Source organism: Lepisma saccharinum, chromosome 1 (assembly GCF_977018435.1).
Source record: "Lepisma saccharinum chromosome 1, izLepSacc3.1, whole genome shotgun sequence".
NCBI classification, from domain to species: domain Eukaryota; kingdom Metazoa; phylum Arthropoda; class Insecta; order Zygentoma; family Lepismatidae; genus Lepisma; species Lepisma saccharinum.
Genome location: NC_139229.1, coordinates 184653357 through 184666305, shown reverse-complemented (window position 1 = coordinate 184666305; position 12949 = coordinate 184653357). Strand labels below are relative to the sequence as shown.

General features: G+C 40.7%; 1 protein-coding gene across 1 annotated transcript in view; it reads left to right on the top strand.

Annotated features, from left to right (window-relative positions):
• Nucleotides 1-12949, top strand: part of LOC146005049 (uncharacterized) — a 107836-nt gene that overhangs the window by 75858 nt on the left and 19029 nt on the right. The window contains exons 2-5 of the mRNA XM_083144196.1: nucleotides 286-1400; nucleotides 2655-3131; nucleotides 11001-11105; nucleotides 12047-12274. Coding sequence (XP_083000322.1) covers nucleotides 300-1400; nucleotides 2655-3131; nucleotides 11001-11105; nucleotides 12047-12274 — 1911 coding nt within the window. The 5' untranslated portion in view covers nucleotides 286-299. The remainder of the gene's footprint in view (nucleotides 1-285; nucleotides 1401-2654; nucleotides 3132-11000; nucleotides 11106-12046; nucleotides 12275-12949) is intronic.

The window sequence follows — 12949 nt, the reverse complement described above, 5'->3', positions numbered from 1 at the left end:
CTTCTGCACTGCACATATATGACTTCATCGTTATTTATTATAATTATTCAGTTTCAGAATTATAACATAAGTTCAAGAAGATAAAGTTATAATTACACTAGTGTCCTATCAAATCATTGTAAAAAGTAATGGAAATTCTGGAACTGTAAGCTTTGCAGCAGAGGATTTGCTCCGTTTCCTTGCTTCACCTACTCATTTGACAGAGTATGGTAGGTAGGCTATAACATATACACACTCACACATTTCAATTCGAATTGTTTGTTAATGTCGTAATCTCTTTTGCAGGTGCCAAAGGGGAGATGACCCCGGTGTGCGTGGCCCAAGGGGAGGGGTCGATCTCAACATCTCGACCAGCACGCCCCCCTCCTCCCCCGTCGGTCTACTTGCGCAGCGCCCCCATCCGGCGCCTCCAGCACCCTTTGGAAGAGAGCGTGATATGGGGTGCCGGATCGGCCGTCCTCGGGGCCGCCATCTCCGTGGCCGTCGGGGTGCTGGTGATGGGCGCCCTCTGCCTGGTGCTGCCGCTGTGCATGCTGGGACGCTACCTGACCGCCGTCGCGTCCTGGGCGAGGGCGGGCCGCGGTTCGAACTCCGGGGAGTCCGGAATCAAGGCGGAGGTGGTTCGAGGGAACGACGCCAGGTGGCTGGACGACGCCGCGCAACGGTCCGTGCTGCACGCGGTCCTCGTGTTCGAATCCGGCTTGGACGTCGAGCAGCTTCGGCATCTGATGTTCACGCGCGTCGTGGGCGCCACCAACAGCGAAGGGGATCTGGTGTACCCGAGGTTGACCGAGAGGATCGTCCCGTACCCGGCGGGTTACTACTGGGTTAGAGACCCGTGCTTCCACGTCGAGCACCACGTGTTCCGAGGCCCGCCCGTGACTACGGAACCGCAGCTGCAGGAGTACCTGGCGCGACTTCTGGCCGACGGAATCCCGTTCGACAAACCACCGTGGGAGCTGCACGTTCTGCCGGCGTACGGGAAACACCACGACACGGTGGCGGTCCTCCGCATGCACCAGAGCGTCGCCGACGGGATGTCTCTCGTTCGCATCCTCTGCCATTCCCTGGCCGACACCCGCGTCCTCCACATCCCCCAGAAGCCCCACTTCGGGGGACTCACCTTCTCCCTCAACGTCTTTCGCGCCTGCCTCGTCGGCCCCCTCACCCTCCTCGTGTGGCTCCTTTTCACGTGGGACGACTGCAACATCCTCACGCACCGAGCTGCGTGGACCGGATCACACAGCGTCACGTGGTCTGCAGCCATCACCCTGCCGAAGGTGTCTCGCATCAAGCAGGTGACCAGATCCTCCATTAATGATGTTCTTTTGTCGGCCCTCACCGGCGGGGTGCGGAAGTTTCTGCAGAGCTGTGGTGTTAGGCAGCCGAGGAATATCAAGGCAAGTGTTTCCAACGATTTTCCCAGTCTTTGACAAGAGCTAGTAATAGGTTAGACTTCATTTTACCGTTATTGTATTCTCACAATAATGATTGGAACGTTACGTTATATGTAGTATATTACTTTCTGTAGTGTAAATATTGTAGCAAAAGTGGTATCATATATTAATTATTATTATACTAACTGCAATATCACAACTTGATGACCCCTGTAATAACAAAAACAACTTGCTATGTTGAAATACATACATGTCCACAACTTAAACAAGGATAACATGGTTCGCACGTACATAACGTACAATAGTTTAATCATACATACATTAGTAAATGTTGTTTAATAACCAAAGTACCATTAACCTGACAGAGTGCATTACATGGGATATGCCCTCCTGTAACAGATATCTACGATTTCACCGGTTTTCAGAAATCGCCCCAGAATACAGCCTCTTCTCAACTAGACGTCTCCTCAGACATACTCGTATTATTGTGGATCGAGATTAGGTGAGTATGGCGGCCAGCGCATAGTCACTGTAGAGGCTAATTGTCCATAAGAAAGAAATCTGGTCCGACAGGTCCATGGAACAGGCAAACATGACGGAAGTTAAATCTGTGCAGTAGTGCTTAAATTTTGGGTATGTGCTTACCTTAATAATAATGATAATGATAATAATAATAATAATAATAATAATAATAATAATAATAATAATAATAATAATAAAGGCCATGAGAATACCTTCATTTTTATGTCTGGTATTTCAAATGTCCGAACACGTTTTCACACAAGTTACTTATTCTTATTTGAATACATTTCACTATAGAATAGTGAAAAATCTTGTTTCGTACAGGTTTGCAGACACGAAATTTCAATATATTTTTAAAAAATGTCCTGGAAACACATCATTGCACTTACTTTACAAGAAGTGACAAAAGAAATATGTGTATACATTAAACAATTTATTTTTGTGAATAATGGCTCGATGGGCTTTCAGCTTTCATCCAACTTGTTGAACTTTTGTTCCCCTAGAAATAGATTTCCAAATAAGGCCTAATGGCGTGCTCAAGGTTAATTAGTTGTAGGAAATATCTTATCTCCAAAAAAAAAAAAATTACTTGTGATATATGGAAATGGGAAATAATTGTAGGGACGATGGAAAGGAAAGTAACCAATCGCCTCCCTTCGTTAAATTACTGGACACGCTACTGCCTTGACCTAACTGCTAATTTGTAAAATGAAATAATCGAATTAATATTTCCAGGTGGTCGTCCCTGTAGACCTGCGTAACGACATAACTTCTCCCAAGCCCGTCTCTCCACTGGGAAGCAAAATCTCACCTGTGGTCGTCACCATGCCTGCAGCGGTGGAGGGCGCCATACCGCGCCTGTGGGCGACGCGACGCCACATGGACGACCTGAAGACATCCGCAGACGCCGTGGTGCTCTACGGCGCGACCGCCATCTTGATGAACATTCTACCTCAGCGATGGGCACGCTATCTTCTGGCCAAGCTCGGAAGCAAGGCTAGCCTGCAGTTTGGATCCGTGCCCGGCCCTGCGTCCATGTTGCTCGTGGGCGGGCACCCGCTGAAGGGGGTCTACCCGTTGTTCCCCGCGCAGAAGAACGTTGGAGTCGCAGTTTCCGTTTTCACCTACGCCGACCAGGTGTACGTCACGGTGACAACGGACAGGGCACTGGGGCCTGCTGGTAGAATGCTGCTGCACAACTTCCATTGTCAGGTTAGAGATGTTCTTGTTTGATACAGAGTAGCCCAAAATTATCCCTTCTTAGGTAAATGAATCCCTTTAATTGTTATTTAGAAAGACGATAGAAGATAGCTACGTGTAGTCTGTTTTCGCGAATGAGCACGTTTAAAGCCACTGAGTAAAATCAGAAATTCAGAAGCCTTTGGAACACTGACCGAGATAATAGAAGCAAATCACTATATGTAGTACATATGTGTGTTATTTTCCTTCACCGAGATAGCGCTCGGCCACCGTGCCAGTACTAATCTCTATTCAACGACATTTTTGGATCACCCTGTAGTTTTAACTCGCACTATATTGTGAATTATATTCTGGTAACTTGGCACACAGACGCTAGGAATCATGCATGTGTGTATACAAATATAAATAAAAATTATATTACAATTCTATCATTTTCCCCTTTTCATTAGGGGTATCCTCCCCCGATGGCGCAAATCAATCACCAATATGAAAAAAAACAATAGGGGTATCTATCTTATTCTGGGACATGGCATGAATGTAACTATTATTATCGGTTATAACAATGAAGGAAATAAGCAAAATAACTCATTATTCACCAATATTATATACATCTACCAGTTGCTCGCTGTTTTCCATTCCTCTCGGGGAACAGCAGTAATTTATACAACTAATTTGGAACTTTTGAAGGGAGACAACCAAAATATGCATAAACTAAGTGTTTTTGTATTGAGAGAAATTACGAGCAGGTTTTGTGGTATTCAGTTATACACTTGCAACTAGAAGCAATAGGTTTTTATAAGCTATGTCTCACAAGCGAACCTGAGAGCCAATTTCTCTGTGCACCAGGCCCTGCGACCTGTATGCAAGGATTGCGGGACTTCAAACCATGTTTTACGAGATCGGAACGAAGAGCGTCGAATAAATCCTGGAGGATTATATATTCGGAATAGTACTCGAGTAAATTTGGGTTGCATACACGCGAAGGCACAATGTATTTTTGGTTTCGGCTGCACGTTATATTGCAACATGGAACTTCTCTCGGATGTTTTACGTTGCCATATACTCGAAAGGATGACGGAACAACTGATCCTATCTGACCTATAGCAGCACGCGAGGGTGGATGCAGATCACGTGACGACCTTGAGGCGGATGATGCCTTGCGGAGATGGGAAAACTTGACAGACGACAACCGTAGAATGACGTTTCGTGATTCGATCTAATCATCTTAATTATTACATTTTTTCCATTCCGTTTTCGTTTAAGCTACTGGAAATCCCTTTCTTTGGTCAGGGATTTCTCTATTTGATTGCTGTTACATTGTTATCCTAGTGACAGGGGCCTCCCCGATGGCGTAGTGATAACGTTGTCGCCTTGTAATCAAGGGGTTTCGAGTTCGATACCCGGTGGAGGCACATAGTGGTTCGGATCCCACTTTAAACTTTAGATCCAGTCCCGATTAGCGAAGGTGGACTTAGAACACAAATCACAATCACAATCCTAGTAACAAAAATACACTACATTAAGTCAAATACTCTCCGTAGAGGATATTGGCGCTGCCAAGTTTTCAAAAACATAAGTGTTGGGTGAGTGAGGGGAGTTAACGTTATGTATCTTGAACTAAAAACTGCTTGGAGGCTTAAAATATTGGTTGATGGGAATGTTGGCAATAATATTAATGAAAGATGTACAAATATTTATATTATAAGTAATTCTTATTCTTATCATGCCAATGTAAACACTTTTAATTTGGAAAAGCTTCTGTAAGTTTACTTTAATGGTCAGTTTTATTTTAATTCGTTTAAATTAAACTTTAAATTTAAAAAAGTTGCCACTTCGGTAAATCCTGACAATGAGTATGAATGATGAACAGATGAAATTGATAAAGGGACACAAACGGACAGTCATGCCCAGGCAGAACCCTGAATCTTCGGTGGCGAGATCGTAGACGGCATCTGAACCAATGTGTGGAATGTGAACCCGCGAGACCCCTTGATACTTTTAACTTGCACCACGTGCTTCACTTAGCTTTTCTCTTTTTTGTCAACTACTTTCATATCCGTCGTATGTTTGGTGTTTGTGTAAGATTTTCACAAGGATAACGTAATATAATTAAGCCTTGTTTTTTCCATATTAAAACCAATACGTTGCTGACCAAGGCAGTTTATTAAGATAAAACACTTAACACGTAACGTTTCGACCCTGTATCAGGGTCTTCCTCAGACGAAGAACTAAACTAAAGATTTTAGTTTAGTTCTTCGTCTGAGGAAGACCCTGATACAGGGTCGAAACGTTACGTGTTAAGTGTTTTATCTTAATAAACTGCCTTGGTCAGCAACGTATTGGTTTTAATAAGGATAACGTGCCTTAAATTGTAAATCATTTTAACTCTTTCTGTGTTTACCATTCCTCAACACTTTTCTTTTGTCTTTATCATGGCAAGTACTGTGTCGTTATCTATTTTCCCCACTCAAGATATCTTTGTAATTCATGTCCACATTTCGAAACCATCTACCTTCAAATACACACACAGATAATGGTCACTGATGTTTGGGTGAAATCAGTACACCCCGCTTGAAGAAAAAACTTCAGTGAACATAATCAAATGGTTGCGATATCGTGAGAGGGAAAGTTGAAACTTCCAGGGCAAACTTATCCAGTTGAGAAGCATAAGATCGACAGGTGTCTACAAGCAAGAATCACGGCATAACAGATTTTATACTAACTATCACTGAATCGATACTTTGTCCATCGATTCTTTTACGGCCCACTGGACTATTGTACATTATCACTGTATTTACATTTTGAGTCACAGTGGAACACTGTATGAATGGACACTGTGATATCAGCTTATAATGTACTACAATAAGACAACTTCGAATGTCCAGTCGCGAAGTTCGTACGAACAATGAAGACACAAGTTTGCTCTGCAAAATCTACTACAAGAAACAGAAATGTGGAAGGAGCCAAACGAGAGGGAAATCTACGCGACCAAGGTCGGATGGAAGCTAGAATCTTGATTGATTGAGTAATTTATTTATTTTATTTCGCTTTTCTGCCACTTTTGTCTAATCGCAAAGATGAGGATGAGTTATGATATGATGAAATTGATGAAGGACACTCCAAAGAACATACCCAGGCTTGGATTCGAACCCGGGACCTCTGGCTGGCATTGTAGCATCACTCAGTCACGGAGACCGGCAGAAGCTAGAATATTGTATGGATGATTATGGAAGTATTGCTTTTTTCCCTCTAAGAACTTTTTAATATAACTGCACAAGGCACATGAATGCAAAGAAGAATTTGCTTTTATGGAAAATGTCAAAACATTGTCTCATTAGTGAAACCTTCAAGTTGAAGAGCGACGGTTTTTTTCAGTTCTCCTTAAGAAATATATGGAAGTGAATATTTTAATAATAGCTTAATAATGAACTCAAGGATCTGCCTACAATGCAACGTGAGGAGAAATACGTAGGTAACCTGCAACATGACAAAAAAAAAATCTGTAGATGTGTTTCATCTACGTCACAAACTGTTAAATTGTGGCTTCGAACAGCCATGATTGAGGCCAGTTCTTGTGAGCACACGGACTTCAAGCGGGCAGGCGGGAGATACTAACACAGAAATCTTGATTTAAAACAAACGAGCAGTTGGTGCAGATGTAACGAACGCTACGTGGTGGATATTTCCTTGCAAACGACAAATAAAAGTGGCCGCAAACATGGCAGCTGTGCGCATTCTGATGTCACATAAAACTTACCCATATCCGCGCGCAAATTGACAAAATTGACATAAATACGTATGTAGGTTGTGCGAAACTGTACCTCATACCTCATCAGTTATCACCTTTAGTTAATATATTGACAGAAAAAGTAAGTGGAAGGTTAAAATTATTACTTACGTCTGATCTGCCCACAAGTTTTACATGGTGTTTTATCTCGCAGATTTTGCTACATTATCTTGGGAACTATTTGGGCTGCAATGTTTATGTCATATATCATTTTAAATCTCTCGTTCTGCCCTACAAAATAAAACTATAGGATTTTGTGTAGCTGCTCAAGGAGAGTGAAAATCATTTATTTTTATGTTCAATTTTTTATCAAAACATGAAAGAAGAGGAAGAAAAAAGATGCTGAAGCATCAATGAGGGGGTAAAAAGAGGATAAATGCGCTAATCTCACGAAAAGGTGCAACAAAGTGTGATCATTTTGCCACGTCCTCTTACGTGAGCATCTGCCAGCTTAGCACACGGTAGAAACAATGAGATACCTCTGGGCACAGATCAGGGTGACTAACACTACGAATATATGGAAAGAAACAATAGATTTAACCCACTACGGAGGGTACAATTCGTAATATGTTCTTGAATAATCATGTATAAATATTAGATAACTTTGGAAATCTTTTTATACAATACTTTTCTTCTATTTTTATTTATTATTAATTATAACCAATCTTCTTATAATTACTAAGGCTTCTTCTTCTTGTATTCGCTAAGGCTACTTCTTCTTATAATTACTAAGGCTTCTTCTTCTTGTATTCGCTAAGGCTACTTCTTCTTATAATTACTGTCTTCTTCTTCTTGTAATTACTAAGGCTTCTTCTTCTTGTAATTACTAAGTCATCTTCTTATAATTACTAAGGCTTCTTCATGTAATAATTAAGGCATCTTCTTCTTATAATTACTAAGGTCTCTTCTTCTTGTAATTACTAAGGCATCTTCTTCTTGTAATTACTACATATTGTGTATTTTTCCTTCTTTCTTTTCTTTGTCGATCCAAATTGACGGAAATATTAAGAAGATCGATCTCCCAGAGAAACAAAGAGAAAGGGGTTAGTTAAAGATCGCCGCCTGGCAGGCGCTAACCTTAACTTGGAGCTGCAATAGATGCGCCTACCAAAAGTCCTTGGGTGCCTGTTGTGAAATGGCGCTACACCTAGGAAAAACAACCCAAAGGCCGCACGAAACTCTCAGTTCGTGGAAACCGTAATACACCCAGAATCGTAATTACAATTGACTTCTTTACTTTTATATAATGATCACTTATGCTATTACTGAATATTAATTACCCTTTCCACCTTATTTATATCCTGTTATTCTGTTAAGTTCATTTATTTATTTCATTATAATTAGTATTAATATCTACAATCATTATTTCACCACATCAGCGCTTTTCTTTTTCTCTATTTACAATATTAGACGTTTTCTTGAATGCTGCCATCTCTGGCCAACTTTCTAAACGGCTTTAAGCATCATCAAATATAAACGTCGTTCTTTTTGCATGCTGCCATCTATGATCCTCTACCTCAAAGAACAACACTGCAGTTTGTGTACGTGACAATTTTACTTGATTTCATGTCCTAATACGTACATATCTCAAACGATTGGTATGAAAACAGCTATATTTTTGGAAAGGTGCTGCACCTTAAAATCCGTTCTCTAGTCATTACACATATTTTTTTTAAAAAACGGTTCATATGTGTGAAGTGGCAAAAATTCATCCTGGAATGACTAAATAACATATGATAAAAAAATAATACTTTATTCTCTTACTAGACTCATTAGGGAAGAAAAAGGGTTTTTCTCTTCAAAGAAACAACTCGCCCGGGAAATTATCAGTCAAATCGATCCGTCCACATCACGCAATGTAATAAAATCTCTGTGCTCTCGTTTGCGATAATTTCTTTTCTTTTCTTCCGTTACTCTTCTTACTAATTGTGGCAACTCCTCGTTGTCCAATTTTTACCATAAACTTTTCGAAGAACTGCAGGTAAGGAAATTCAATTCTCCCAGCGCAAGGACGAAAAGCTTTCCTGGCTCATTTGCAAGGAGCTTCTTGCGAAAGTTTTTTATCTTGTTAGGGGACGCAGCGCTGTGAGCTCCTGCCGGCAATCAAACATGCCTCTTACTTCTTCTTTTTCCCAAGGGGAAGATGCTTTATCGGAAATCGGAATCTGCTCGCCTCGAAGCCTAGGAGGGGATCGATTTAAAGTGCCTACGGTCTCGTTACAAATGGAGAAATGTTTTTCTCTTTTTGTGGAGGGAGGGTGAAGAATTGGAGGCTAAACGAGATTAGGTCATTTCGTTCTCCTTTCTTTAGCCTTGGTCTGTCTCGTCTTGGTATCTACTGTCTCAGCATGAGGCGTGTACATTTTCTTTTTGTAAATCATAAAGAAACAACTCATGATTACATAATCATGAATGCAAATCAGACCCACACTTTACTCAAACGGAATGATGTAGATAAGCAGTGAGTGCTGTAGGTCCGAAATTTTCACAGGGTATACGCTAAGGTTCGTGACACTTTTAGGTGGGAACCATGCTTCCACGAACTTAGCATTATGTTTCCATTAAATGTATGGCTGAAATCGTTTAACTTCTAGAAAACGTCATTGATGGTAGAATATTGATGATATGCCCATACTTGGCATAGAAGAGGTATAGCGAAGATATTCTTAAGACAAAAAATTATCAAACAAGTATTTTCATGATTCAATTTAAACATGAAAAGTACAGTAATCGAAAGTAGAAGGTATACACTATTGTGTAAGGGTAACCAGAGCCGTATACCGGTTTATACCTTCGACTACAGCCCTGTAGATACGTCCGATCGTTATGAAATTTTAGTAGGGTCCAGGCAGAAAGATTTTCAACACAATTATTAATTTTCAGGTTTTCAAAATTTCTCAATTTAGCAATTTTGCGAAACAATGTTTTCTTGGTATTGGGTAGTCCTACAAATACAACATTAGTCTTGCTTTGAAGCTCTTTGCATCTCTTTTTAAAATGCCCTATAATTGTCAATTCACATTGAGAAACCGGCACACAGCGATGTCCGTTGAACCGAGGAAACTGCCGGCCGGCGCTGCGAGTCAATGCTTGCGGTCTTCCCGCGTCCCGCGTACAGCTTTACTCCGCTGAATAAAAATCTGTATAAAATCAGTTTCGCAATGTGAATTGACAATGATAACGCATTTTAAAAACTGATTCAAAGAGCTTCAAAACAAGAATAATAATGTATTTGTAGGGCTACCCAATACTAAGAAAAAGTTGTTTAGCAAAATTGAAAAGAACAGTTTCTTGACAAATTTTGAAAACCTGAAAATTAATAATTGTGATTAAAACCTTTTTGCCTGCACCCTACTAAAATGTCATAACGATTGGAAAACCTGTTTTTGATTTACATCATTTCAAAGAGAGCTATCGTTTGCAAAACTAAAAAAAAATGCCCTTTTTTCTTGTTCTCACGACGATACAAAATAAAAGGAATACTCGAAAAAAGAATTACTTAGCATAGAACTGAATTGGAGTCCAAACTCGAGTATATTTAATTTCTAATTCGATAGTAGGGTAAAGAAAATCACATAGATTGGAGCGGACGCCATTTTGGAGAACTAGAGCGTAGTATAGAGTATTGACCACGACAAACAGCAAAGCAGAGAGAATCAATCATACCAGTTTGATATTCAGGAGCGCACAGAGCGGTAGTCGACATGGGCATTGAGCAACTTGTGGCTAATCTAAAGAACATATTTAAAATAATTTGTGAGGACATACGAAGCTCTGGCTTCTGAACCTATAGCCTACCCAGATGTGGGGCTGTGTGTAGTTCTGTGCCTTGCCCTTATCTGTGCTGAGTGCACCTTTGCAGTCTCAGCTTTGAAGCTGGGTAAGGAGAATTTAGTCCTCAGAGACACTTGTTAATCTTTGATAAGGGGCTTGGCTCCGTGTAATTTGACGGGGCTTAGCCGAAATGCTTTGATAAGAACACTTGCCTTTGGAAGGGGGACACCTTGCATCTAACCTATTTCATCTAGAATATGAATTGTGTGTGTGTGCGTGATATAGCCCTATTTATTTCTAACGTAATATATATTTTTCAGATTGAAATCTTATCGCAGCTTCTCATGAATAGGAGAGTTCCTGGCGAGCAGAGACCAAGCGTTGTCTTCAGAAGAGATGAATTCACAAGGCCACCTGTGGAAGAGGTGAATATCAAGAAGTATAAATAAAAATACATTTCACTGCCAATGATGATGTATAGCAATGACACATGTAAAACACATATAAAAGTAACGAAAAAGCTGAGTGACACATGGAAACTTTACAGTGGTTATTGGAAGTTGGTCTTTTCCATTGGCAGTGAGAAAACAGTCAGTCCTTTGTGTATCAAATGGAAAATTAGTTAATATGTTATTTGTATTTTCAATAAAATTAGTGCATAATATTGAATGTAAAAAATAGAATATTGTTTTGGACTATCATAAGTAAATAATCGATTCTATATACTCGCAGAGGGATGTCAACAACGTCAAATAGTCTTGGTCCACCGAAATGAGAAATTTTACTTAAAGTAGGCAGTGGTTCTACCAGGATCACAAACACACAGAGCGAGAAAGGGGGGAAGAGATATACAGAATCAGTTGAAGAAAGAAAGATAGAAAGAAATAGAGAAAACGAGGAACAAACGGTAAAGATAGAGCTACTCCCTGTACATTACAATATGCCATGGAGGTATAGAAGAGATGTCAGGTAGGCTCCACATATTCACGATCTCGGCCATTTGTGGAGGTGATGTGATCTGCACCAGGCTCCGACTGCACGTAACGCCCTCCAAAGTTGCCCTAGGGTTTCCATTGATTAGAGGCCAGTTGAGACATCTCTTGTTCCACCTGAAGTCACCCACCCCAGGAATCGAATCTGAATCTCCCGCATGGCAGCAGCGCGGTAAAGAAAGATAATAGAAAAAACGGAAGATGGAATGAAATAAAGGGAAATATTCAGAAGCCGTATTGGTGATAGAAATGGTTATAATAATATTAGTAGTACAATGAATGATCTTTAATTAATATTTGGCTACTGTGAATTGAACCTTTCGTCTATATACTATGCGGGCTTCATGAATTTCACTCATACCGTCTTTCCACAGCTCCAGCTGAAGCTTCGCTACGTGCAAGACGAGGTCCACCGATTGACCCAGATCCTGAGGGATGCTGCTTCACCTACCACCTCCAAAGGGACCAAGGAGAAGCTGACGGAGGCACAGAGGGAGGACCTACAGTCCAAGCTGCAGTCGCTCAAGGCCGAGTTCACCCAGCTGCTGAGTGAGATGCGGAGGAGGAGATCGCTGGTAGAGGGCAGCAGCGTGCTCTTTGAGGTATTCAGATCTGTCAACCGTGTTGGACACGATCTTATTTTACTTGTTCATTCTTTCTGATTGCAAGATTATCGAGTTTAGATTATAAAACCAATTATAAATGCGTTTCTTTTTAAAAAATACTGATATTGTTTAAGTTTTAAGATATGGACAGATGGCAGGCTTGTGTTCCTGCAGTCATAAACCTTCGGGTTTAAGAATGCTAGAGAGATAGTTAGTTAGTTAATTTTAAGCTTTCGCTGAAGAATTAGTGAGAATGTAGTTAAAATCTCATTGTACATATTTGCTAATTTTCATAATTCTTCCATAGAAACTCTATTTTTTTTTACCTCTTTTCAATGCTTTTAAGAAAAATTTTCAATTGCATATTTCTCCTCTTCGGTACTCACATAGGCTTATATATATTTTAGACTTCCTTTTAGTGCTTTTAGAAGTAAAGGTTTCTACTTTATGGCTTTTTCTTTGTATTTACTTCTCTTTTAGTCGGCCCCGAATTTATACTATGTCCTGGTATGAACAAGACCAAGTGTCTGCACAAATAGTGACGCCAGACGGCTCCATCAATTAACACATGAGAGGGAACGAGATTGCGTAGAGGGGGGAAAACGACTGCAGTTACCAGCCTTCGCAGCAGCGTGTACTGCTTTGGTCTGCCCACTCGATCCTCCCGCTTTC